Here is a 26,338-nt window from a genome sequence, read left to right as displayed (position 1 = left end):
CAGGCACTCGAACTTGCGCGTCATTCTGAGCACTACACTAATTCTTACTCCTGCTTGATTTCCTCCTTTACTACGCTGATCTTGTCAGCTACCAACAAAGGGCGGTCTCGTGGTTCTGTCTTCAACCTACTCAGTCACGGAGACAGGATGAAGGAAGGGAGCAGTTGATACGCAGTCTTACGCCTGTCAGTACCCAAGCATTGTTAGAAATATTGACATACATAGGCACCAACATTGTCACTGTGAGATTATGTGACGCTATTGAGTTGGATTGGAGTTGGTGGTATGTATTTTTTGCATATCAGCTTGATGAGCCATGCTCAAGTTAAATGGGAAGGTTCAGTACCAATGATTGCAACCCCGGTCTCCAGCATGGCTGTTCTATATACTTTGTGTTAACAATGGCTATTTGAGTATGGAGAAGTTTACTGGGCCTAGTTATTCACCTGATAACCACTAATCTATATCAAAGCAAAGAACGCCTAATTCTCGAGCAATGGAATCTTGAGTCATCAAACTTCCAGGGGAATATCAAACTGCTCTTTGAAGGGACATCGGATTCGGTTACAGATAGATGAATCAGCAGCATGAGGCTAAAGTCAACCAGCCTGGCATTAACTTGCCCCAATGAACGAAGGCGCCTTGGGGACGAAAAAGTCCTTTCCCTTGATCGCCTTAACCATGAAACTCCACGGCGTCATACCGAATAGCTGCCCCGTTCCACCCGACGCCCCAACGGGGACCATCATCATGATGCTATCTCCTTGATCATACACCCGCCTCTTGTACTTTGAGCCAAGGATGTCGTTCTTTATGTTTGCACCAACAACCGCAGCCTGCTCAGTAGCCTTGAACGAGAGGCGCATCGAATTGTTGGTTATATCGCCTGCCGCATAGACGGGTAAGGGCGCATTCTGTCCGCCTTGTACGCGAAGCTCTTGGTTCACTTTCACCCAGCCGTCAGTGTCCAGCCATTGCTGAGGAACAAAGCTGCTGTTGGGTAGGACACCCGTTGTGGGGATGTACAAATCGGCGCTGAGCTGCTTTCCGTTACTGAGAGATATGTTCCACGTTCCGTTGGTGGACAGAACCGCATCTGTGACTGCGTGCGGCGAGATGATCGTCACATTTTTCTGGGTAAGTAGGATTTCCGCAGCTTTACTGCCTGACGTCTTGAGCATCGGTAATACGCGATCCGAAGCAGAGACGAGAGTAATCTTGACTGATTTTCCCTGTTCTTGCGCGGCTTCGGCGATTTCCCCGGCGAGTTCGACACCGATGGGACCTGCACCAGCTATGACAATCTGCGAGGCGGCTGAGATAGCCTGTTGCGCGTTCTTGATGAGTGTTGCCATATTATCGGCGTTGGATTGCTTGAAGGGGAATGGGATGTCACTGCGGGTCGTTGACGATGTGGTACTCCCCGCGGCAATGACCAAGTAGTCGAATTGGATGGTCGTTTGACCGTCAACCATGACGGATTTATCTTCCGGATTAATGGCCGTTACGCGTCCCTGAATGAACTCGAAAGATTCTGAGGGATACTTTTTGAATGCTGACTCAATTGGGATCAAGTATTGCTCTGGTCGGAAGGCTGTGGGTTTGGCCATGATTCGGGGGCCGGCAATGCAAAAGTAAAATGTCCGAGAGGGGTTGATCAGAATAACCCTGACTGTTTTGACATCCTTGAGGAGAGAATGCGCAATTGGTGCCCCGGCAAAAGAAGCACCAATTATCACAACAGTTGTTTTGGTTGATGTCATGGCGGTCAAGTCTTCTCTTCGATATTCTTGGTGGTTCACTGATTTCTGGTCGGTGATCTCACCTTGTATTAATACCCCCTATGTTGTTCTGAGTAATCGCAAAGGATGTTCGCCAAGTGTTCTATTATTAATTACTAATGCTTAGAAACCGAACAAGGATCTTAGCTGATCCTTCAAGGCTGCCTAACCTTATCTCGCAAGAGGTGCAGCTCACCCATTGGCTGGTTCATGAACCCTTCAGGTCAGCGCGTATTCAAGCACAACCGGCAGGCATATCTTGTTTTGACTCAACACCAGAGAGCGAAGGAATTATTGAGCACCACCCAAAACCACTAGTTGTCTACCTGGCGGATTATTGGGATGATATAAGAAGGTAATGTACTTTCAAGGAGTCGCTTAGTATTTGGTTCCGGGACCGACTTTACAATCATTCATTGCCGGTCTGAGATGGACAAGGGATCCATGTAAATGTCGTCAGCTGAGGTGAGGTATCTGTGTGACAATCACCTATCCATTTTATCGTGTAACCAAACTATGTTTAGACAAGTTGATGCATAGAATGGCCTGAAGGTTTACTGTATCATAAATGGTCTTACAGATTCATCTCATAAAGGCGGAATATATATTCCCTTGGTCACATGATGGAAAAGATGGCCAAATAAGACATCTCATTGCTCTCCCATCCATGGATAGTTCCGATAAAGGGCCCTGATATAATGCTGACCACCAATAACTCTGTTTATGCGTGATCCTTGTCCAAGTGGAAATGTGGGGTTGTGCCTTGAGGGCTACATTTACCCCCAAGCCGCCCAAAATGATGACCCAAATCTTGCTGTCAGATAATAACGTCTTAAAGAGAACAGTGCCTTCACCAAAGGCCACTACACTAGTTCTACTCAACTGCATAGTAATATTGATCAAATCAAAGCCCGGTACGCATGGAAGCTTGAGGTAGAGATTTTAATTGAGTCAGATGGTTCTTGTATTGATCGACACGACGAGTTTAAAGATAGGGATATCAGAGCCTGTGAAGACCTTCAGTAGGTCTGCAATGTTCTATCGGTACTACGCAGCATTCCACAAGACCGAGTGCAAGATTTAGGAGGCCGTGGAACTAGTAGCCAAGGAATGATTATCCTGTGCTTGCTCGGTTTCATCGCAATAGGTATACATACCTAACACTGGTAATTCGTAGAGACTGTTTCTAAGTTTTAGGGGAGAATGTTGCAAGTAAGCGGAGATATGCAGTCACGTACTTAGATCAAAACCGACATCAGGTCGGTTCAAGAATGTAATGTCCCGCCGAGTATATGACAGCGCAGATTGTGAAAATTAATTTTTAGTTTGGTAGACTACAAGAAAATTTGTTCCTGTCTTCAGCATATGCTTTCCCAGGGGCAAGGGGGTCACCGGAAGGCCAATCAACATTGGTGGTTCAGGTCACAAACGATAGGTACAGACGTACAGTGCGTGGTACATCAGATTCCATCCCTCTCCCAGATGGGCGCGGAACGCATGGGAAATAGGGTGCATTCCTGTACAGTTCAACTAATGAACCCTTGCTCATGGAGAATGTCAACTAGGGTTCTTGATACTCAGTTGAAGGTGTTTGGCTTCAGTATAAGAGCGCAGTATACTACTCTGCTGATGAGCAGACGCAGCAGAGGCTCGAGTCTAAATACTTGAAGTTCCAAAGGATACACGCTTTGTGGGATATCTATCCAAATGCTTTTACCATTATACTGCATATTTGCCCAATGTGGACTTGCTACAACAATACTGGCTGGCACCAGAGCCAGATACTCACTTTATCAAGGCTTTGGTGTGCTTTTCTTGTGCCTCCTGTTGTACATTGAAATAACCAGCCTGCCGAGCCTGTACAGCAGTCCAGTCCTACGCATGCCGCACACGTTCTTCTCCGCAATCAGAACCGCCCATCTGATGAACCTGTTATGCTTCGTCGGCCTCGAAGATAATTCTTTGACAACCAAGCACGAACCTGGGAAACGCCCCGGTAAGCCCTCTCGGCTTCGCCTCGCTCTCAGACTTGCTACAAGTACCCGCGGAGTGGGAACCAAATGGCAAGTAAAGAATATCCCGCCATTTCCAGCGTGGGTCACTTCGGCGGACGGTAGTGTTGATCGGATGAGGTTTCTGATCCGCCAGACTGCTATCTTGATGTGGCAATATTTAGCTCTGGATCTCCTCTACTTTGGCTACTTTGCGCGATTTTACCAGTTGCAATCCTTCACACATGCTCCAGGCACAGAGTTCTTGGGCTATTACAACCCGACAGCAATACAACAAGGCGCGCGTCTTGCTATTGCCATCGTGTTTATGGTGGCTCTAAGACTATTATTAGATTGGGCTTATCGATGCTTTTCTGTCATATCCGTGGGTATCAAGTTGACGCCTCCCGAGGATTGGCCGCCGCTCTTTGGGAGTATAGCAAATGCATACACGCTTCGAAATTTCTGGGGGTAAGTTATCACTATTATAAAGAATTAGTGCAACCAATTGAGGCTTTGTTAGACAACTCTGGCATCAATTTCTGCGCTGGCCGCTGTGCAGTATCTGCCGAGGGATATCTATGAATCTCCTCGGGCTTCCTGCGAATAGTGCAGGAAAGCGCTACACTGAGCTAATCCTCATGTTCACTCTCTCCGCAGGGTTCCATTATATGAGCGCCATATGGTGCGACTTTCCTGGCCACACAGGATTCCTGCTCATCATGACTCTCCATCCGTTTATTATCATGCTTGAAGACGGGATACAGTCTTACGTAAGACGGTATGTTCGTGAAGGAAATGGGCTGTTACGTTATGTGTTGGGGAAAGAGGCATTTCGCAGGTTGATCGGGTACGGCTGGGTCGCATTCGCAGGTTTATATGTGACTGTTCCCTGGTGTGCGTTCCCGATTATGCGGTTGCCTGTCTACAAGACAGTTCTGGTGCCCCATAGTTTGGTTGAGAGGCTGGGATTGACTATGGGAACGTTGACTGTGGGGAGTTTAGGAGTGGCTTTGCACTACATTTTCAAGATGGAGGTTTGAGTAAGAATGGTCGATGTTTATTAAGGAACTGGTACCCCTCTAGTACCTCAGTGTATATCTCCCTGCACCTCTGTATTGCTCGTCATAGCTCACTTACACCAACAGGCTGTGTTATCTATTTCCGTTTCCGTATCAGAGGACCGAAGGCCGGTGGAGAGACTGGACTCTTGCAGCCTAAGCTTCAATAGACCTACGAACTTGAGCTAGATGTAGGTACGATCTGAAACCTGGCGGTTAGGAGGTGGAGCTCTTTCGCCTGTGGAGAGTCAATGACGTTATGAATGCACTGACGAAAGGGAGATTCAAGCCGAATAGTTCGAGGGTTTTGATCGATTTCTTCATACGCCACAGAATTTTGACCGCAGAAAACGCGCCGCGCTATGTAGATTCTCTCTCGACTAAATCGCCTGCTGGAATTTCCAACGGCGGTGTTCTCTTAGAAGCAAGATAAACGACATGGAGGGTGCGCTGCACCACATGGTGATGAAAGTGGTTCAAAGATCGGCTCCTCTCTCCTGGGTGGGAGGCTGCTATCCGTACTAGCCATAGTTTACTTACTAAGCCTTCTTCATATGTTAACTAGTTATAGGATGATGTCGCAAACCAGCGAAGGAGTTGAGCCCGAATTTCAATTAGCAAATATAAGTCAAGTAATATTTTTAGGTCGGTCAGAACTTCCCAACCATATCCCTAGCTCAAGCTTCACCGGTGCATTGCTGGTGATGTGAAGCCAAAGTTTGCACGAAAAGTGCTGTCAAAATTGAAAACTACATTATGCTGGTGTAGTCAAGCTGGGCAAACGACTAGGGATCCTACGATCCACCGTGGTAAGCCGGAAGACATGGAACACAAACATTCATTTCAGTTTTGAGGAATGCTTGGTAGGCATTGACAATGGCATTCCTGTCATAAGCCAAGAAACACAAGACCGTTTTACCACAGGAAATCAGGCAAGGAGATAACAATCGCATTCCAGAAGGCGCCAAGTACGTATCCAAGGGAAATAGCCGGCCACGCATCGAACGACAGTCCATGGACAGTTTGAATTTAGCAAGACTAAAGGAGCCTTTGAGTCCCAAAAGGAACATATAAGAACGAAGACCCCCTCGAACAAGGACAACGCCGTGTCAGGACTGGTTCGTTAGCTGTTTCCCATCCATCGCCCTCTCTGCCATGATGTGGGTCAAGCACGCGACTCTCATCATTTTGGAGGGGCTTCGGTAAAGGCAAAAATGCATATGCTGCACGGGTCGACGGAGACGGACATAGGGTGACGCGCGTAGTTTTATGGGTTCCTGCTGTACCTCTTTGGCAGTTGATGCATCCTTTTGTTCCAGAACCTGTGGTGGGCCTTTCCATATACCACAAAGTCAGAGAGACGAGTCCTCAGTATGAGTAGATCCTGAGTGTTCTATCAGCTTGGTAATCAGCGGCTGGGCACACGCCAAGTCGACACCACTCAGTCAAGCTGCAATCAATATAGGAAGCCGGGATCCCTCCGAAGGACACAAGAAATCAAAGATTTTGCTGCTCCTGATAGGACTATGTAAAGAGAGGTCGCCTAAAAGCAGGCAATAATGCGTTCCGGCAACGATGCATAAGATCAAAGAGCAGATTCTATCGTCTGACCTAGAACCTGCTCTCTTACCCATCGAATCTCGTCCGCAACAACTTCCGGTCGAATCAAATGCACATTATGCCCACAGTCCGGCAAATGAACCATGCGACTCCGTCTAGACAATCTCAACTGCTCTTCCTGCATCTCACGATCCATCCCAGCCCACTTTTCCAGCAGCTCATGGAACGCCGCTCGCTGTGCGTCCGTCCCATTCCCAGCCTCGACAGCCTTCTCATAGAGTCTCCGGTAGTCCATCAACCCATTACACCGAATCACGCTCAACGGCCGATCCCCCAGCGCCTGCTTCTTAAACTGCTCTTTCTCAGCAAGCCCACGACAAACCTCCTTCCGCGCCATCGCTTCTGCCTGAGAAGTAGCCACTCCCCGCGCAGTGTCCATCGCTCTCACCCTCCATTCTTCCCTTGAGAGCTGAGCTGCAGCACGCAGACCCGTGACCTCGGCGAACTTCAGATTACCAACCAGGGCATTAAGATTCAAATCTGGGTTCTGGAATAACTCGATATTTCGTTCGGTCGAGGCATCCATGAGGACCATGCCCGCAACATCGCTCGAGTAGGAATGGAGGTATTCTCGGGCGATGATGGCTCCATAAGAATGAGCGGCTAGAATAAGTGGTGGAGTGATGTTTGCAGTTTTGAGTAGGGTGTGTAACTCTGCGGCTGCTGACGTCGCCGTTGGGCTGGGGGCGTTGGGATTACTTTCGCTGCGACCGAGGCCGGAGCGGTCGTAAAGAACAAGCGGGGAGAAAGGCGCGACAAGGCGTTGAACAGCGCAGTACGACGATGCGACGTCGCCTGCGCCGGCGATGAAAACTACGATAGGATCTGGGGGGTTGCGGCGGGGTGGGCCGCTGATGGAGAGGTAGAGGCGATGGGTGCCGATGGAGATCATCGTATCCGTACTCTTAGAGGATGAAAACTGGGTTCATTCGAAATTGCAAGTCGGCCTGATGGATAATACACCACTGGACAAGTGACTTGTAAGCTTACCAGTATCTAGACCCGATCTGTTTAGCCGATAATGTCACTGTGATATTGGCTCGGTCTCAGCCTCAGCCAAGGCGCCGGGTGTGCACTCTTTATGCAGGAACTCGATAGGTCATAATTTTTAGATGTTTCGTCTCACGCCCCCTATCCATCGTGTCAGCAATATGAGATCCGATTGGTAGTACAGGTACCAGACTAGCAGATAGTCGCATCATTTGGTGCATATTAATGGCTGTGGAGAATCTAACAACGGATTCATTCTTTGCGTCGCCTTGTTGGCCACGTTCATGTCACGTACACCTGCCTCTATATCTCCATGGCCATCAACAAGAGAGTGCATTATCAATGAACACAGCTGAATATCATGAACATGGGATGCCGGCTGAACAGGAGGTACAGTCTCAGCGCTGGTCGACTTAATTATTACTTCTCGAGGTATATGTCCCAAATTACCCTAAGCTCGCCGCGGCCAGAGATCTATAGTTATATGCTCATGCTTGTTTCTTGTCTGATCCATTTCCCGCGAAGACCGACTGAGCGGCCCACGGAGCAGGCCAGGCCAGGGATCCGGGGATATCTCTGTGATCGTCCCCTGATACAAGATGATCAATCACCGCGATGAAGATATAGGCGCCAATTCCCGTGCATATGTGCCACCTGCCGATTCGGTGTGAGTATTGTTATTCAAGAAAGGCAATGGGGACTGAAATAGCTATTGAACTGGTACATACCACCCATGAAGCTCCAACAAAAACGCCCAGGGAAGACCCACTGTCTGCCTGATGCTTTTCAAGTAGGAGCACATCCACCCATCAACCAGCCAGAGCCAGTAACCCAGATTGAATATACCTTCGCAATGAAATTAGCAAATTTCACTATCGGAATAAGGTGAGTATATTACCAGCGCCAAACCGTACCATCCCCCAGATCTGCCTTCGAGCCTTTGAGCCCGCCCGTGTGCGAGCGTTTATCATTCGCATGGTAGAGATTCCGATAGCGGTTACGGAGCCAACGAAGAACAGAGAGTGCAGGAGCAGTTCATCCGTCTTTACGTGGTAAATTACTAGGGCGAGAAGGGTTGCCCCTAGGACCATGCCCACGATGATCGTGACCCTTGGGCTGGCATTGGCGGTCATGACGCGGTGGAGCACGGGTGTTGTTGTGAACATCATGGAGAGGTCGTCCACTGATGAATAGAGTAAGCCAGGGAAAATCATCAGAGGTAGCAAAAAGACATGATAATGGAGACATACACATCTGGGTGTGGTACTTGAGGCTGATGTGAAACAGAGCGGAACAGATTCCCACTGCCATTAAACCCAAGTAGGGTACGGTGCGAAGGAAACCAGCATTTGGTTTATGCCGCAGGTGGTAGAGTCCATAGATGGCGTAGATTACTGGACATGTTTTTCAGTAGAATTCTCATCTCAACCAACACAGAAGAAAGCGCTTACTGTATACTACGTTAGTCAAGGTGTTGATGAATTCCGCAGCGTATCTGGTAACCATGTAGTCCTAAGTCATCAAGAAAACAATCAGCTGTGAGATAGAATTTGATGTATAAGTGCTGTGATCCATAGCTACCTCTTCACAAAAGCTGTATGATACTAGTTAGCTGACAATATCTGCAAGGAAGCCGTCGGCACAGGAGGTTGAGTGCTAACTTGGAGTTTGCAGTAATCGGACCCCAGAAAGGGGTCTCTGAGCCACCCGAAGTCATCTCGGCCGCTGATAGGGTTTAGCGTAGTTGTTGTACAGGAAGATAGAAGAAACAAATGTCATGAAGGCGAGAGACAAACACAAGAAGAGCGGAGGGGCGGTGGACAGGCAACCACAATAATCCACTAGGGCTTACAGGGGACGAAGCGGGTCAGACACCAGAACCAAATGATGACCACAGTTGATGTAGAATTAGTAGGCAAGGGTATCGAAATAAATGAACCGTCATGTCTCACAAAACGATCTGATGCAGTCTCCCTTTCCTCTCAATCTCCGCCTGCGCCATCTCAGTCGCGTTGACAGACAAGCATCTTCCGGTCGCTTTTGCGGTAGGAATGGTGTATAATAATATCGTTATTGCTCTAATACAAATTGAATAGAAATAAATTGAAGGTTGCAAGAATCAGATGCGCCTATAGCTGGCAAGCTTCCATAGGTATCGTCCATATTAGGACTTGGCCAAACATGATCCAGCGATAATGACGCTTTGCGCTCGGCAGGGAGCCGATCTTGTTCGTGGCAACTTGTAATGTTCAGAAGTTGCCATGCATTTACTCCAAGCAGTTGGCCGGTGGTATAAACATACGCCCCTTCGACCGGTTGAACGACCTCGGTCTTGCTTAAGTATGGCCCATGTTTTGACCATCGGGGCTCGATTCGCACTCTATTGCATTCCTTTCCAGTCTAATATCATCCCGACTGTCTGTTGTCCACCCAATGCCACTTCCTCGTTGGACTCCTGAAACCCGCATCTTTCGTAGAGTTTCCTTGCAGGTTCGTTGTCTGCTTCGACCAGTAGGACCAGTAGGGTTCGCTCTGTAGCTGGAGAAGCGCCTCGGGTATATCTGGCCGCCTCTTCAACAAGTCGACGACCATTGCCCCTTCCTCTTGACGCTGGAAGCACAAACATGCCGGCAATCATATACACGGCGACGACGTTTCTGTCATCCGCTTGTGGCGTCGTATACCGATCGCCTTCCGTAAATACCCTCCACGGCGCGTTGAGATCAATTTCACTGCTGAACGCAAGTCTCGGTCCTACGATAGTCACAGTTCCCAGCCATTCCCTCGACAAAAGGGCCGTCAACGCATCGCCCGATAAAGGGGCGGCTTCACCCTCGTCCAGGGCGATAAAGGTTCGTGCCTGCGGGTTCTGAATCCGGGCCAGCCACTTTTCGTAGGGAAACTCTGCTTCTGTCTCGTACGTCGCTGAAAAGGCCTTTGGATCTTGTTTGAGGCCTGCTAAGCGGAGATGTTTGTACAGGTCGACGATTTTGTCCCTTTCTTTTAGTGTGGGAAATGCCTGGGGGATAAGGACGATGTTACTCATTGCTGCGGTGGGCTCCAAATAGCAGGATTTTCGCATCGTCTGCTGAGGAGTTGTGTATGACTTATATACTTCGTATGAGTCATAAGGTCGGAATGAGGTTGCATTAGACACAGGCTATACGAGGACCGATTATCCTAGCTGGCGATCGGACATTATTACTGGTGGCGCCATCGGCATGACATGGACACAACCCATCCTTCACGAGTCTCATAAGTTCAAAGAAGCAAATTGGAGACTTGGTAGATGGTTAGTTGTAGCCATGTCGCCGAGGCTACACAGCACTCGACGCAACAAGTTAGCCATACCTATCCTCACTCCGGTTTCCTCGGAGGCAGCGTCAATTTAAGACAAGCCCTGTGACTCTCTGGACGACAAGACACATGAAATTTCAGGAGTCGTGCGTAAGGTTAAAGGACACGCCTCTGGTGATTAGCTCCGTTAACTCCGACAGCTCAATCTCACCAGGACAGAAAATCACCAAATCATCATTCGATCTCTTACCACTCCTTCTTCGTTGCTCAAAGTACGCTGTATTGCTATATTGTATCCTAGACGATCGGGATGTCCTTTCAGTTTATTGACAACAAACTCAGCATCGATCAAGCCGCTCGAAAGCAGATCCGTCGCCATGCGGCCACGGGAAAGAATACAGGCAAAACAATCGTGCGATCATCGAGAAAACACGCGTCAACAACGACTATATCTTCATTTGGCCTCCCTGGCATAATAAGGAAGGGGCCTGGTCCGGTGAAAGAAAGTCCCCAGATTGAACGGCCGATAGACGATGGACTGGTCTTTCCAGTGCAGCTGTCTGGGAAATCGAAGGCGCTTGTCAAAAGAGGTATGGTCATCTCCTTCACTCAATATTGCCATAGCCTCTGCTGCTGACCTGTTTTTTCACATGCAGTCGTTGGATTCCTATGCGCCACACGATACGCGCCTCAACTGAGCAAAGCAATTGACTCTACGAGTCTGGCCTCGTCGATGTTTGTGCGGTATATATTTATCGATCAAGCTTGTGAGTTCAGAAGGTCGAATGACACCACATAGTAAGAACTCAAGCTCACTGCTCCTCGGCAGGCTTTCATTGCGCCGTGGCAACCTCCATACTCTGCCTTAACGACCTCGTCACCAGGCAAGAGGGTATCCTGCAAGCCATGAGTCACATATCCCACACGTTTCGTTTGATTAATCAACGACTATCCTGCCAGGAAGCGATCAGCGATACGACCATGGCAGTTATAGTAAGCATGGCTCAATACGAGCGCCATCAGAGCGAATATCAACGAGGAGTTGTACATGTTCAAGCTTTACGCAGAATGGTCCAGCTACAAGGCGGGCTGTTGCAGATTTCGAAGAGCCATCATATACTTGTTCAAAAAATACTGCGGTATGCCCTTCAGCGGCACTGCACATCTGCCGACCATGCTGACTATTGTAGTGTTGATCTTGAGTATGCTCTGCAGCTGGGCTCATCGACGCTATTTAGCCTGGAGGACGCCATCAAGGAAAACAGGATAATAAATGAAATCTACGGGGACAAGCGACAGAATCATGCGGGTTCCAGCAAATCCTACCGGTCTCCTTTGCTAGGAAGTCTGCGCCGCGATATTCAAGATATCTTCATTGAAGTGGCATCCCTTGCTTCAATGCTCAATGACGCAACTAATGGAGTGGGTCCCAAGCTGAAGTCCTGCGTTTTCCACAGCGACCTGCTCGTCCTTGGCTATCGCTTGGGGAATATGTACACCCTCGGTGGGTGTCGTCCCAAATGCCCAATTGAGAACGCAATCCATCTAGGTCTCACTGCGTTTCTGGTTACATTCTTGCCGGGACTAGATTATCGTACTGCTCATAACGCTCTTCTTTCTAACTTACTGCTCAATGTCGCTCAAGATCTTGCAGATGACGGACTAGATGTCCGGGAAATATTACTCTGGACGCTTTACATTGGAGCAGCGTCATCCTCCCAGCTGGGGACTCATCCTACGTGGATTTCGAAATCAAAGGAGACTATCGATACTCTGAAATTGAGAACATGGGAACAAGTCCAGAACATGCTTGCGAAATACCCGTGGGTCAACGCAGTTCACGATACTGCTGGGAAGACCCTCTGGCATCAATCTCACACAAACTAATCACCGACAAACTGACTTTCAAATTTCAGGCACAGCCACCTTGCAGACGGGTTCCTCAATTTAAGATCCTTTCTACACATCCAGGCTCAATGGACTCCAACACTTCGGCAATACTTTCCCAGCTATGTTGTTGCCATTTCTTTCCTTCGTCGTCTGTTACCCAACTTGGCACTACATTCCTGAACACAGATCTTTATCAGCACCGGCCATCCCAGGTCATGAGGGAATACTCGACTTACTCGACTTACTCTCCAATTTCACAGGAATGGAGCAAGCACCCATGACTCTCCTTTCCTACCACAGCCCCGTGAAGAAGCGTGCGACTGCCGTCCTCAGCAGACCGTCCATATTCTGCGTGACGCTTGGCGAGGTCATCCCGAAATTGTGCTGGTGCGTTGCGGCTCAGGTCAGTCTTGCAAAGTCCCGGACAGACCAGATTCAACACAACTCCGGTGCGATCCACCGGTAACAGAGTTGCAAGATGACGTAGTGCCATGGTTGTCAAGACCTTGGAAAGTGGATATCTGATTCATGACTTCAGCACCAGCTAAAGAAGTTTATACGCGTCTGCTGAAGACTTACGTGCGCATCGGTGGAATGTCATCTCCATCCGTCTTGTTCACCGGATCATCTTTGATCTTATCCCAGAGGTCCTTAGCATCGAATCCAACCCGACTGGTCACGAGGGTCAGATGGGGTACAATTCCATATCGCTCCGCAGTTTCCCTCATCTTGGGCAAGATAAGCACCGCAAGAAGGAACGTACTGAGCACATTGACAGTGACAGACAGGCTGTGACCTTCAGCGAGGACGCGCACTGAGACTGCAACAGCCGCATTTTCGATCACAGCATCAATCCTATTGAGCTCTGCAGTCGCCTTCCGTGCAAATGCCTTGACAGAGTCATAGCTTGCCAGATCGAGCGGCCAGACGTCGGCGACACCAATCCTTCCTGTTAACTCTTCGATATCCTTCTTAGCCTTCTCACCTGCGCTGATGTTACGTACGGCGAGGATGACCTTTGCAGCTTCGAGCCTGACCAGGTGCTTGGCTGCCTCGAAGCCTAGGCCCGTGTTGGCGCCAGTAACGATGTAGGTACCACCGGAGCAGATTTCCGTGGTAGCTAGAAGAGGGAGATTCCGGCGTTGAGTTTGAGCTGCAGAAGCCATGATGTGTAGGCCTGGTAGTGATAAGTGATGATGGTCAGTATATAAATGAAGTTGTTGTTTGCTCTCATCTCTGCACAAGGAAACGGCTGGATTATATGTCTCTGTCCCTGAGTTATCTGCACCCATACCATCGGGGTTTACGGACTCAACGACGATGCTACGAGCGGAGTTTCGATCTAAATCCGAGTCAATTGTCATGTTGAATTGACATGACCTACCTCAGTATCCTCAAATTGGCAATCCAACCAATAGGAGACTGGCTTCCTAATCGGGAAGGCCTTGGCGCCATGCCCATTTCTGGCGCCTTTTGCACATGCGGAGGCTTGCGTCTGTGAAGATCGAATAACTGTATAGACTATTACCTGCGAAAGAGCAGAGATATATAATCATGGTCGTGAATCGGAGCGGCATGAGACTATCTCTCCTCATTAGCATGGTCCCCTCCGCCTGGTGTGGCGTGTGTTGAATCGTCAATATCACCGAATAGGCCTCGTCCCCTATTGTGATCGAGATTCATGGTACGGCTTTGAACAGGAAGACGCGTTATGTCGGTCATATCCTGCTGAGATGTATAGAGTGGTCTGTACGGGACGCTGCGGAGGTGCGTCCCATCAAGTGACAATGTCACCTACTTATCCCGATCCTCGTATTCCTTTCTGACTCACGCAGTTCAATCTGCATATAAACACACGACAAACTCGCTCAGCACCTCCGATGACCATCTTGCATAGATAACCTGATAATTGTGGCTGTTTTTACAACCATCATCTCAATGTTCACTTTCCGCCCAGTCAACCTCCCACCCCACGTGCTACTTACAAGCACCACCGTCCTCGGCCTGGGCCTCTACGTCTCGCTGTTTCGGACCTCGCCCTTTAAACACCTCACTGGACGCGAAGTCTTCGTATCAGCCCCTTCTACCGGTCGAATCGCAGACACCAATGCCCTCTTCGGTGTTGTAGCATGTGCCTTGCAGCTACCGTATTTCCTGAGCTCGTACATGCCCATTGAAGAAAATCAGTGGCTGCACGTCACTGTGCCGATTCGACTGTTTGTCACCACTGCTTTAGGTGTGAATGTCCTCTTGCGCGGGCGCCGCATGAGTGAGGAGGGATTTTGGGAATTCTTGGCGCTGGGGGTTACGGATTTTGTGGGTGCTGTGATGCTTGGGTGGGAGTTGGGCAGGTTTGATGGGATGGTGTCGGGATTTGAGTAAAAGGATTTAGAGCAGGCTTATTAGCGGGCTATTTAATGATTGTATTCCCAACGTCAATGCTTGTAAACTAGAGGTTCAACCAGTTCAAAACATGTTCATCGTCCAAACAACTTCCAAGGAGCATTATCAATCACCTGCGTACGATAGCTGAGATCTCAGTAAATCGCACAACTAACATGACGCATGCTCTCAGCAGACCGCTGGAGTTATTCCGACTACCACACAGTATTGTACTCCGTTGGATATGGAATTCAGGCTGAAGTGAGATCCGGATCTGTCACTTCACCTTCCGGATCCGGCAACACCAGGGTGATCTCCGGCGGGGAACCTGGAGAAGGGAATTCTGGGGTTCCCCGCATGTCGGGCTTATTCCGAAGGACAGAAACTGGATATTCCCTTGATGGAGATGTTGTCTACGAGTAATAATATCGGGTTAGCTCACGGTATTTGAGTTATAGTTAATGGCAACCACAGGGTGGTTGAATCCTTCTCAAAAGGTTTGATCAGCGCCGGTAGTGTCACCTCGGCAAGTCATATCAAACTGTTACGCAATCCGGGTAGAGGCAAGAAGCTCTATAGTTAGTATATTTCGACCTTTCACTATGGACGACCTGAGATTGGTGTACGCATTATGGCTACTTATAGTCCCCTGTAAACTGTAATTGTGCCGCAGTATTGTCTTGTGAAGGGTTAGACCATTTCAAAGCAGTCCTCCTAATGAGAGATATTTACCATGACCATGTTCGGCTAAGATGCTGACACAGGATGTTACCCCAACCCACACTGCGAAACCTGCCCTGTGGGTCTCGGTCGTGCAGATCGCCTGTCTTTGTCCTTTCTGTGGTAGTATATAAGAGTGCCATATCCATCAGCCAACATGATCATCGAGGTTATCAAGCGTACTCTCCCGCAGTTCAACGCAGCGAAATATGTTAACTCCGAAGCACGACAAGAAGCCCTACTTTGGGCTCACTGGGGGATGGCTGACCCTCTGGATCACAGTAAGTACCGAGAATTTGAAATCAATTCAATAATAAGACTTGAGCAGATTGCCTGTGCTACGGACATGACATTGTTCGGCTATGACCAGGGAGTGTTTAGTATGTACACAGGCCCGTTCATACTATCACTGGGCTAATAAGTCTCTTAGGCGGGGTTGTCGTCACAGAGGACTTCCTAGTCGTTCATGACCTCGTCGGGCCAACCAAGACGAAAACACTATCGACCGTCACAGCCATCTACGACGTCGGCTGCTTTCTCGGCTCGATTCTAGCTTTCATCGTCTCCGAAAGGCTCGGTCGGAAGAAGTCTATTCTCCTGGGAACAACCATAATGGCAGTCGGGACCATCCTTCAAGCCAGCTCCTACAGCTTGGCGCAGATGTTCGTCGGCCGGGTTATTCTGGGGTGAGTAGACTATTCTCGACCTACATACAATCGCAAAGCGCTGACATGCGTAGTATTGGCAACGGAATCAACACATCCACGGCCCCCGTATGGCAAACCGAGACTGCCACCCTCAAATGGCGAGGAAAGCTGGTCATTCTGGAAATGGCACTGAATGTCTCTGGCTTTGCGCTGGTCAATTGGATCAACTACGGGCTTTCTTTCAAAGGTGGTGCGCTCGCATGGAGGCTGCCCATCGCACTGCAATTTTTCTTCATCTTCATCCTCTACGCGACTGTACCATGGCTTCCTGAGTCCCCAAGGTTGGCTGTTCCCAATTCACCCCACGGCCCACGGCTAATGCATTTTAGATGGCTTCTCTCGCACGGTCACAATGAGCAAGCTCTAGATGTAATCTCCCGCATCGAGGCCAAGCCAGTCGATGATCCGTACATCATCACCCAGTACAACGAAATCGAATACAGTATCAACTACGAGCGCGAAAATGCCGTCTCCTGGACAGATCTATTACTACGCCGCCAAAAGACAAATGACACCAAGACATTGCGGCGGATACTTCTTGGTGCGGGAACGCAGGCTCTCCAGCAATTCCAAGGTATGTCTCCCTACAACTAGATAAACACAGGCTAACAATGCACAGGAATCAATATCATGTCCTACTACCTTCCTCTGGTGCTGATCAACTCTGTCGGCCTGTCAAACAGCATGTCACGACTCCTCAGTGCCTGCAACGCGACATCCTACTTCGTGTTCGCCTGTGTAGCAGTCATCATGGTGGAGCGGTTCGGTCGAAGGGGCCTAATGCTGATGTCGACCTTTGGCCAGTTTGCTTGTTTCCTGATCATCACTATCCTCCTTCGATTTGCGGAGAACGACCCAAAGTATGGTACCGCTTCAGTGGCATTCTTCTTTCTGTATTACATTGCGTTTGGAATCGGCATGCTGGGTGTTCCTTGGCTGTATCCGACAGAGATCAATTCTCTTCCTATGCGGACGAAGGGTGCGGCTGTCTCGTCTGCGACGAACTGGTATGTTACTATCCTCTTTCTGGTCCATATGTTTATATATTCACGGTGCACAGGATTACAAATTTTGTCATTGTCGAAATCACACCTATTGGGATACAGAACATCGGCTGGAAATTCTGGATCGTGTGGACAATCACCAACGCGGCTTCTCTTCCGATTATATACTATCTGTACCCGGAGACCGGTGAGTGGAATTCAAAGTAGCCTATTCGAAAGAAGCTGACAATCGCTAGCAAATCGAAGTCTGGAGGACCTCGACGCATACTACCGTTCCAACCCGCCGCTGATCGTAACGGGAGACCCGGATGCAATCTCAACAGGTCGGCCATTGAAGTATATTCAGCATGAGGATGAGGAACTACAGCGACAGATCAAGCAGAGGCAATCGACGGGCGAGGAGATTAAAATTGGCTCGGCTACCGTGCAGCATGTGGGATGAGATCCATATATCTCTGTTCGTGCCAGACCGATTGAAGCGATAGGTATAAGGGAAGCCTCATCAGGCCATTACATGAGGCGTTGTTGAACAATATATCACACTAAGCAGATTATAAACAGTCTATATCTATAATTATATATGCACTTCTTCCAAGATTATGCACTCGCCGCAAACCGCATTTCTGCAGCCCCGACATCGAACACTGCCACCACATTTCTCAAAAACGTTCCCCCCAGGACAAATATACCCTGACCGACATCTCCCCCAGCATTGACCCCGCTAATGCAGGTTTTGTTTCCCGAATTATCCGTTCCGCCTGGCAATATCATATCCGTTGAATTGATGTAGAATGTCGAGCCCCCAATCGTGACACCATGAACTGGCGCTGTCGCGTTACAATCCACCACATATGCCCCATCGTAATCATTGTACACCGCTGGGGGAATGAAAGCCGCGTTGATAGCGTCCGCCACGGAGTTCGGGTAGTAATTGAGCGTCGTGCCTGAGTCGATCTGTGATTATTAGCCTCGCCCATCCAGGAACTACCCGGTACATCCTTACAAGATACTGAATGCCGCCGCCAGCCTCTGGCAAGCTCCTGTTGCCTAGCGCCACTCCATCAATATTGACAGTGTAAAAATCATAATCCTTCGGATAACCCTTGATATTCGTGATCAGGATAGGCGTGGTACTGAAATTTCCGTTGATGTCGATAGGCGGCAATCCACCCAGAGTCAGGTACCCGGCTGCTGTGCCATTGGAAGCATTGCGGTTCATTACCATGCTGAAGACGGGATCGATGAGGCCCTGCTCGTACATGGTTGCGAAAATGGGGTTGTAGAGGCTTGGTTGCTTGTAATCCGTCGTGTAGGCGTTCGCGCTGTACACACCATCAGTAGACAATTATAACGATAGGACCGATAAACCCACAGAGAAGAATACGCGAGACCCATCAAGCCCGACGTGACACCGTCGCCATACCAACCCGCGTAATCCATTACCCCGATCGTCTGGTTGACCGTGATGCCGGCTAATGTTACGTTCTCGGTACCGATGACGCCGGAGAGGATCTCCCCGTCTGCGTACTTAATATCCAGGAACTCGCCGACGATTTCGTGGAATGTGGTATTAGGTGCGTATGCCGGCCCGAATTCGCACTCTGACTGTGCGACCTCCCTCCTGCTCTCAGGGTCGATGCATATGAACCCGTCTCGCACGACCCATAAGTCGCTGGAACCTGTGTCAATGACCACCTCGAATGTCTGGTTGCCGATTGTGATTGATGTTGCGAACCCGACTCCTTCAGCGAAGGAGACTAGATTTGCAGACCCAGTTCTAACTTGGCTGTTGAGCTCGACTGCGCTGCGGGCGTTGCCCTTGTTGTTGATCTTGGTAAGTTCAAGGACATGTGGTGTTGTGGCCTTGTCGGTAGGTGGATCTGTGAATGCTGACGGTTTCCAAGTGCTTGTGGTGAGGGGTGTTCTTCGGGAACGCTGAATATATAGAGGAGACGCTGCTGTGCATGATGCCGAAGCGATCAGGCATAGAAACAAGCTGCCTATCGAGAAATGCATTGTGACTTTCTTCGATACCAAACTCCGTCTTCAAGAAATCGAATAGCAGGTTGCATGTTTTCTCTTCTCTCTCAACAACAGGAAAATCCATGTTTAAATGTACTTTAAGAGTTCGATATTGAAGTGGTTGAGTGCGATATCTGCATGACCTGCCAAGTGAACAGCAGCATTCTTCCGCATTCGTTCCCGTCCGTCAGCCTAGAACAGAAATATACAGCCTTCATGATTGAAACCAGAGACAGCATATCTTCAAATTGTAAGTCATTAATTTTACCTAAAGATAGCAGCTAATTCAATAATTATATGACGTCTAGGTCATGCAGCACCGATCTACGATGTAAAAGACACTGCTGTAACGCCAAAAGAGGAAACATGTTTGGCGTCCGAAAATGGCTTATCGTTAAGCAGATGATACGATAATATATGGATAAGATAAGGAGTGACCAAAATGGAAACAGGGATGGCCACGTTCCGATGCATGTCTGCTTCCAAGATATTCAAAGCCACATTCCGATGCATGTCTGCTCCCAAGATATTCAAAGCTAGGGGCTATCACGGTTTCGGCATTGAATTGAAACACTCAGCCCCCGACCGGGACGTACACGTGCACACACTCAATGAACACTAAGCATCTTCAAAAACTGATCCCCTAACGCATTCGCCGCCAGAGGATTGCCCCCCGTCACCAACTCACGGTCAACAGTGATACTCCCAACCTTCTCCCGGGGCCCTTCGACCATCTCAGCACCTTCATTGCGCAGAGATGACTCCACCTTCTTGACCTCCCCACCCAACATAGTCTCCATGACCTTCTCCTCCGCATCGCTCCAGCACGTGATCTTATACCCCTTGTAGATAAACGACCCATCCCCCGCCTGCTTCGTACTCAGAAACGCAATCGGACCATGACAAATCGACGCGGTGGGCTTTTTCTTCGCGTGGAAATGCCGCAGCACCCGACCCACCTCCTTATCGCCACCTAAATCCGACAGCGGCGCATGGCCCCCGGGGATGAACACCCCCGCGAAGGAATCCAGCTCCGCGTCGCTAATGGTGCCGAGCGGTCTGGGGCGACTAAACCCGTTCTCGCGCTTCATGCGGTCGATGAGGTCGTTCTCGCGCCGGCGTTCGTAGAAGTTGCCTGCGAAGGCGGGGAGGGATTCGCTGAGCGGGTCCGGAGCGGGTTCGAGGCCCTTGGGTGAGGCGAAGGTTACTTCGTAGCCGGCGGCGAGGATTTTCTCGAGAGGTTTGGCGAGCTCCATGAGGAAGAAGCCGGATGGTTGTTCGACTGTTTTGCCGGCGTCGGGGCCGGAGGTTTTCTTCAGGGGGAAGGATTTGGCGTCGGTGAGGATGATGAGGATCTTTTTTCCGGTCATGGTGATTCGATTCTGGGTTTGTTTTACTTGCAATATTGATAGAGATGGAGGAAGGTCAAAATTGCTGTTGTCCTCTGGCATATATAGGACGATATAGGAAGGGCCGGAGGTGACATCGGGATGACGTAGGCCTTGGAACATGGATAGGACTGATATGCATGTTTTCATGAGTAGGTCATAATATGACGAAGGGTGATAGAGCTATATCAGCACAACTCATTCAAGCAAAAAGTAGAGGGGGGGATTCTCGGGTACTGTTTAAAGTGCTTGTTTGGAGTTGATATTGGCATGCCGGGTATCCTGCCGTGGGCCACCCACCCTTCGAATTGATAAGCATTCCTTTGTTTTTATGTGTATAATATTTGAAATTCAACTGTATTTATCAAACAGCCACTTGGTATAGTTTGTACATGATGATTGGGAAAGTATATATCAATGAAGAGAAGGGGAGTGAACGAAAGGCGAGTATGGCTTTTCTCGGCAATGAAATAAACCGTGATGGAAAGACGAAAATGGACAAAGACAGGAACACTAAAGACTATGCTTTAGTGCATTCAGTGTGATGACTGTACTGAGTCTGCGTGGCATAAGCGTAAAGAGTGGTGGATTCGGACAGCCCGTGGGATCTTCTGGATTTCTCCTCCTTGGACGGCGATCCGATCCGAGACCAGAATTGACGGTGGGCAACTTTGAATAGAGGCTTCAGGTTGGGAAGACACGCCGCTGTGATGCCTACTGCCGCTTCAATGCACGTCCAGACAACAACAGGAATTTGGTTGTCTGCGGAACGAATGGTTAGATGTAAGAGCAAGACAGCGGGCAGATTACTACTCACAGGTGATATCGGGCCCAGCTTTCGTGAACTCGATCATAGCGACCAATCGTACAATATCGAAAATCAATGTCCTGGTGTGCGGTTAGTGACCGCGGCACAATATGGCTGGACACGCCACTTACAGTCCGCCAACCATGAACACTCCGGAAAGCAAAAGTCTCTGCGTCTTTGAGATTGGTAGAGCCCAAACAACCTTCAATGGCATAATGAGAATGATCAGGTCCGTCAAAATATTTGGAATCTGCTGTCCGTAATAGAAACTGTTCGAGTCGATGCACGATCCCTCGATCGAAGGCTTCCAGAACTTCTCGACCGGCAAGCACATCAAGGCACCGACCAGAAATATACCTAGAGCCCAGAGGATGACAAAAGCCGCGATAGCATTGGCGAAGATTATCATGCGAGGAACGGAGAAGAGCCGTTTGTATAAGGCGAGAATCGAGAGCTTGATGAAGAGGATACATCCGGTGTACACGAAGGAGTTGGACCATCCGATCTGCCCGGTCATGTCAGCACTTGTCCTTGTTCAAATTCGACTCGCGTACTTACCTGATAGTACACTTCCAGGTTCTTCTCAGGAATCATGTCTATATGCGAGCCTAAGCCATTGAACAGGACTGCAATTGTCAGTAGTTGAGCTCGCAGAAGAGCGCGGACAACTCACGAATGGTCACCCCTATTGAGCATCCATATTTGAACAACTTGGCGATAATCAGCATGTGGTGACAATTTCTAGGATAAACGATAATACCAAGGCCACGAGAATCAGATAATCATCGAGGTACAATCTCGTCCCATTGATCTTTCTCGCCACTAGGCGCAAGACAACAGCAGCCGTGGACAAGATGAAGGCAAAGTACAGCGCAATGATAATAGACCGACGCAGATTCTGGTTTGGATGTTGAAAGTCGCCTGGAGTGCCATTGCCGGACACCTGATCGAGTGACATGGCGGGCAGTCTGTCCGAAGGTTCTGCAAAAACGTCAAGAAACGAGGGTCAGACTGAATCAACCGTTGAAGAACGAGCAAGGTGGCTGCAATTATTTGAAATCACCAGAGCCATCTCGACGATGGCAACGGTGCTGCATATTAAATGTTTCCCAGGACCGATAGATACTCGGCAGTCATCGCTGCCAGATCGGTCACATTCTTCCTCTTTCTCTATCAAGCTTTGCAGGGCCCGAAAGTTTCAATATTCGGTCGCTCACACATCACATTATTGACACGCTAGCATCATCTTTGTCCCATAGACCTGTCCGCCGAGTTTGCGGGTGGCCGATCTGGCACCAGAATTGCGCCGTTTTCACAATCTGGAGGGGTTAGAAACTCTGGCAATAACTTGGGGGAATGATCTGATGCTGATCACTACGAGAATCGAACGACTGAGCGCAAAGCATAAATAGTAAGCGGTTCTTTATCGATGCGTGTCATGGTTGACAGGTACTAAATGATGCAAGTGTTGGTGTGTTTGCCCGAAAGTGGATCGAAATCCCTGTCAATCTGCAATTTACTTCTTTCTACCGGCTTGCCCTTGCTGGACCTCACAGCCTTGTCTGAACAAATCAAGGAGGCCTGAGCCTTCTCCGATAAGGTTGAAGCAAGGTTCAAATGCCGTGGGTGGATCAATCATTTGTCGAATGTGATACATCATACTTCCCATCCTATTCCGTCCACGTATCTATCCGGATACAACGCCATATTGCTCAGTCAATGTTTGCTAAGCTTACATGAAATTTCTTTGTCTGTTCAGTTAATCGACGAATCTCGCAGTTTCCAAAAGCTGAATGTCCAAGCAAGTCCTTTTCTTGCAAAACTGTCAGAAGTTAAGGCTTACATGCTAATGAAGTTAAGCTTGACATGTCATACACGATTTCTTAACGGACGATCAAGCCGACCAATCTCCCTTGCTTGTCAATAATTTCCTATTATTCTAGAAAACCTATCCCTGCGTTCCTTTCTCTTACCCATTGCGATGAAATACCCCCCAGTTCTTTGTTGGTGCTGCTAGTTTTGATTCTATGGCCTGCCACCATATCAAGTAATGCCTGTAGGTTGATTGTCCCCAGAATAGTTATCAAAATAAGTAGTAAATAGGTCGGAGGTTGTCCGAAATGGTAGAATGCTCAACATTTCTGCAATCAGCTTTGGCTGAATCTTCTGGACGCGTTTGTAGAAGACTGAACCACACGGCGACGGGATTCGGCTGCCTGCACATGTGACACATGGCTGTTCCTCAGCAGTCTACATGTAGATGACGCTGAAGCCAGATCAAGGTATCAATGAGCTAATGTCAATTGATTAATTCCTGACGAGATGAATGTGTCTTCTGAATGTTGATTTGTCGACTCGATGCTGGGTGGACTGACCTTTCAACAACAAGTAGATAGGTGGAGGCTATTGATATCTAGGCCCAGCAAAAGGCTGGCTGCATGTAGAATAACCTAGGTTCATAATCTGTTGTCCCAAACTCAAACTCAACATTACAATTTCTATCCACACAGCCTACAATGCGGCCATTTCTCCTCCGCTTCAATGCAGGTGTACAAGAGGTGTGTGATCCGAAGTGCGTCTCTGTCGAGGTCACATGCTGTTCTGAAGAGACAGAGCTCATTAACTAACTATTGGTTGTAAACTACGGACAAATTCGTGCTGCAAAATGGTGATATATGCGGTCCAGTTTTGAATACGGCTGGTCGACGTAAGGCTGCACCACCTCATGTCCAGGACCTTAGAACCAGTATTTGATCCAGGCTTGATTTACATGGATACTTCATTGAGGCATGCAGGGATGATCGTGGTTGTTCACTTGGCAAACTTTTCCCATGCATTAGCGCAAAGATTAATGAATACTTGGACCCTTTTCCGTAAGTTACATTCATGAATATGAAGCAATGTGACGACATTGACGTCTTGCGTATCCCATTCCTAATCAAACAGAAAGGCAATTGTGGTATTCTATCTATATGTTTATGGTGCAGTTGAGATGTTAACAATGTCCTAACTTGCCTACCTGGAGAGAAAATGATCGTCGCTGGAGACGCTTGGATTGAACTGGGGTTTGCTTTCTTCAGCTGCGTCCTATCACAGCGTCGCATAGCATAAGCAAGTAAGTTCGAGTCCGAATAATACGAAGCGGTTGAAAGATGAAATTGCCCAAATCCTTGCTCAACATTGTTCGGGGTCTTCAGCTTTGCGGATCCTTATGTGATGAAGACTTTCAGGACAATTGCCTCATCTAGGAAGTCAAGATTCAATCGGCCCTCATCTATGCAGCTCATTTTCCCACGATATGAGCGTAAGTGTTCTAGAGAACGATATCCGAAAGATGACAAGTTAGTGCTCGATGGTTGACTTTTTTGGATAACCTAGCTGCCCTCGAAGGGCCGTGTTGTAGCGATTGATGGTTTCGTCAAGTTCTAATATCAATGCTCCGTCAACCTGTTTAAAGTCATAACTGATCAGAAGGTCTCCTAACCCTTATAATATCAAAGCAAAGAGGATACCTTCCGGGTCGGAATTCTTTGCATAAACTTGAAGGAGTTTCGGAAATATATCAATGAGCTTTGGGGTGCATTATTGCTTGTCAGGGATATATATATATCTTTAAGGCGCGGTCAATATACGATAGAATGGCATCCTTCCCTAAATCCAGACACCGCACGTTTTGGTGATTAGGAAGGCCTTAAATCAAACACTGTCTCCCTATGAGCCGGAGAATCCAATAATTAAACATCTCAAAAAAACAAAACTATGGGCATTTCCGTTCTCTGACATGGCAGGCGCCGAGTACCTACAGTGGGGGTTCAAAAGTATTTGGACACCGCTTTCCATTTTGGTCTATTCTGCCCCTATAGAAACTTGTATTTCGTTGGCTCTCCCTTTTAATATCATGCCGCTCATAGATCTGAGCATTAATAGTAGGTATATGCTCCTTAGATTACGCATCTGGATGGATGTTGGATTACATTCAAATTGTGTTGTGTATGCACCCATGGGTGGGCAGGATAGTTAGAAATGGAAAGCGGTGATTACAGCGGGAAAATGGGGGGTCCGAATACTTTTGAACCCCCACTGTACTGAAGACGCTCCGGTTGACCAATCATAGACCTTCAGCTGTCGGATCCGACAGATACGAACCATCTCCGGGCTCCACCATCTTGAAGGCTTTCACAACATCCCTGGCCGTCACAGGTAGTTATTCTGGAACTAACAGAGCGGGCAGTAAATACAATGAGCATATTTACACCGTTTAAACAGGTGAGGAGCGTGGTCGATGTTACGTTCTTTGAAAACAAGTCCAAGAACCAAAGGACAAAATAGTTAGCAGCCTGTTTACCACGAGTAACTCTCAAGTAGAGCCACGAAAAATGTCGGCCTGCTTTTTCGCCTCGGATAAGTACTAACCGTCGGGCTGTGGCAGGCATCCTCAAAGCCACCAAATTTACCCACAAACAGTGGGGACAGGACATCCACACGTGAAAGGGGCGGACCCGGATGTCCCATTGACCCGGATTATAAAGACACTGCCTTCCTCTTCCTATTCATCGACCCATACCTACCATTATGAAGCTTATCGGTTTATGTGACCTCGTCCTCGTGTAAGTATCTCACATATGCCAGATATCCTCCCATCTGTTCGACTCAAGTCTGATCACCAGTTAGCAAAAC

The 26,338-nt window shown here is 48.5% G+C and overlaps 12 protein-coding genes across 12 annotated transcripts, besides 1 other annotated feature; 4 read left to right on the top strand and 8 right to left on the bottom strand.

The window, feature by feature from the left end:
* Positions 1 to 614: 614 nt before the first annotated feature.
* On the bottom strand, positions 615 to 1,763 carry NFIA_002250 (NAD(P)/FAD-dependent oxidoreductase; the record flags this gene model as incomplete). Its single annotated transcript, XM_001258771.1, has 1 exon — positions 615 to 1,763. The coding sequence occupies one exon, from the start codon at positions 1,761 to 1,763 to the stop codon at positions 615 to 617; it is 1,149 nt and encodes a 382-aa protein (XP_001258772.1).
* A 1,899-nt stretch (positions 1,764 to 3,662) lies between these two features.
* NFIA_002240 (uncharacterized protein) lies at positions 3,663 to 4,815 on the top strand (the record flags this gene model as incomplete). The annotated part of the gene is made up of 2 exons (XM_001258770.1): positions 3,663 to 4,243; positions 4,383 to 4,815. 2 exons carry the CDS (start codon positions 3,663 to 3,665, stop codon positions 4,813 to 4,815), a joined length of 1,014 nt encoding a protein of 337 aa, XP_001258771.1.
* Positions 4,816 to 6,418: 1,603 nt separating this feature from the next.
* Positions 6,419 to 7,345, bottom strand: NFIA_002230 (alpha/beta fold hydrolase; the record flags this gene model as incomplete). Its single annotated transcript, XM_001258769.1, has 1 exon — positions 6,419 to 7,345. The coding sequence occupies one exon, from the start codon at positions 7,343 to 7,345 to the stop codon at positions 6,419 to 6,421; it is 927 nt and encodes a 308-aa protein (XP_001258770.1).
* A 586-nt stretch (positions 7,346 to 7,931) lies between these two features.
* Positions 7,932 to 8,949, bottom strand: NFIA_002220 (ceramidase; the record flags this gene model as incomplete). The annotated part of the gene is made up of 5 exons (XM_001258768.1): positions 7,932 to 8,097; positions 8,172 to 8,289; positions 8,342 to 8,626; positions 8,694 to 8,837; positions 8,895 to 8,949. 5 exons carry the CDS (start codon positions 8,947 to 8,949, stop codon positions 7,932 to 7,934), a joined length of 768 nt encoding a protein of 255 aa, XP_001258769.1.
* An 874-nt stretch (positions 8,950 to 9,823) lies between these two features.
* NFIA_002210 (GNAT family N-acetyltransferase) lies at positions 9,824 to 10,489 on the bottom strand (the record flags this gene model as incomplete). The annotated part of the gene is made up of 1 exon (XM_001258767.1): positions 9,824 to 10,489. One exon carries the CDS (start codon positions 10,487 to 10,489, stop codon positions 9,824 to 9,826), a length of 666 nt encoding a protein of 221 aa, XP_001258768.1.
* A 1,250-nt stretch (positions 10,490 to 11,739) lies between these two features.
* Positions 11,740 to 12,627, top strand: NFIA_002200 (uncharacterized protein; the record flags this gene model as incomplete). Its single annotated transcript, XM_001258766.1, has 2 exons — positions 11,740 to 11,879; positions 11,931 to 12,627. The coding sequence occupies 2 exons, from the start codon at positions 11,740 to 11,742 to the stop codon at positions 12,625 to 12,627; spliced, it is 837 nt and encodes a 278-aa protein (XP_001258767.1).
* A 244-nt stretch (positions 12,628 to 12,871) lies between these two features.
* Positions 12,872 to 13,796, bottom strand: NFIA_002190 (putative short-chain dehydrogenase/reductase family protein; the record flags this gene model as incomplete). The annotated part of the gene is made up of 2 exons (XM_001258765.1): positions 12,872 to 13,151; positions 13,210 to 13,796. The coding sequence occupies 2 exons, from the start codon at positions 13,794 to 13,796 to the stop codon at positions 12,872 to 12,874; spliced, it is 867 nt and encodes a 288-aa protein (XP_001258766.1).
* Positions 13,797 to 14,417: 621 nt separating this feature from the next.
* On the top strand, positions 14,418 to 15,012 carry NFIA_002180 (uncharacterized protein; the record flags this gene model as incomplete). Its single annotated transcript, XM_001258764.1, has 2 exons — positions 14,418 to 14,442; positions 14,588 to 15,012. The coding sequence occupies 2 exons, from the start codon at positions 14,418 to 14,420 to the stop codon at positions 15,010 to 15,012; spliced, it is 450 nt and encodes a 149-aa protein (XP_001258765.1).
* A 929-nt stretch (positions 15,013 to 15,941) lies between these two features.
* NFIA_002170 (putative MFS sugar transporte) lies at positions 15,942 to 17,885 on the top strand (the record flags this gene model as incomplete). The annotated part of the gene is made up of 8 exons (XM_001258763.1): positions 15,942 to 16,013; positions 16,061 to 16,112; positions 16,163 to 16,418; positions 16,472 to 16,720; positions 16,769 to 17,013; positions 17,059 to 17,446; positions 17,500 to 17,630; positions 17,680 to 17,885. 8 exons carry the CDS (start codon positions 15,942 to 15,944, stop codon positions 17,883 to 17,885), a joined length of 1,599 nt encoding a protein of 532 aa, XP_001258764.1.
* A 155-nt stretch (positions 17,886 to 18,040) lies between these two features.
* Positions 18,041 to 19,459, bottom strand: NFIA_002160 (pepsin-like aspartic protease; the record flags this gene model as incomplete). The annotated part of the gene is made up of 3 exons (XM_001258762.1): positions 18,041 to 18,397; positions 18,447 to 18,765; positions 18,828 to 19,459. The coding sequence occupies 3 exons, from the start codon at positions 19,457 to 19,459 to the stop codon at positions 18,041 to 18,043; spliced, it is 1,308 nt and encodes a 435-aa protein (XP_001258763.1).
* A 464-nt stretch (positions 19,460 to 19,923) lies between these two features.
* Positions 19,924 to 20,002: a microsatellite.
* Positions 20,003 to 20,073: 71 nt separating this feature from the next.
* Positions 20,074 to 20,835, bottom strand: NFIA_002150 (type 1 glutamine amidotransferase domain-containing protein; the record flags this gene model as incomplete). The annotated part of the gene is made up of 1 exon (XM_001258761.1): positions 20,074 to 20,835. One exon carries the CDS (start codon positions 20,833 to 20,835, stop codon positions 20,074 to 20,076), a length of 762 nt encoding a protein of 253 aa, XP_001258762.1.
* A 538-nt stretch (positions 20,836 to 21,373) lies between these two features.
* Positions 21,374 to 22,619, bottom strand: NFIA_002140 (putative integral membrane protein Pth11-like; the record flags this gene model as incomplete). The annotated part of the gene is made up of 6 exons (XM_001258760.1): positions 21,374 to 21,615; positions 21,671 to 21,741; positions 21,793 to 22,166; positions 22,220 to 22,287; positions 22,335 to 22,371; positions 22,422 to 22,619. The coding sequence occupies 6 exons, from the start codon at positions 22,617 to 22,619 to the stop codon at positions 21,374 to 21,376; spliced, it is 990 nt and encodes a 329-aa protein (XP_001258761.1).
* Between the last annotated feature and the right edge of the window lie 3,719 nt (positions 22,620 to 26,338).

This window comes from Aspergillus fischeri, genomic scaffold (assembly GCF_000149645.3).
Source record: "Aspergillus fischeri NRRL 181 1099437636265 genomic scaffold, whole genome shotgun sequence".
NCBI lineage: Eukaryota > Fungi > Ascomycota > Eurotiomycetes > Eurotiales > Aspergillaceae > Aspergillus > Aspergillus fischeri.
The sequence above is the reverse complement of the archived record's forward strand: the minus strand, read 5'-3'. Positions and strand labels throughout refer to the sequence as shown.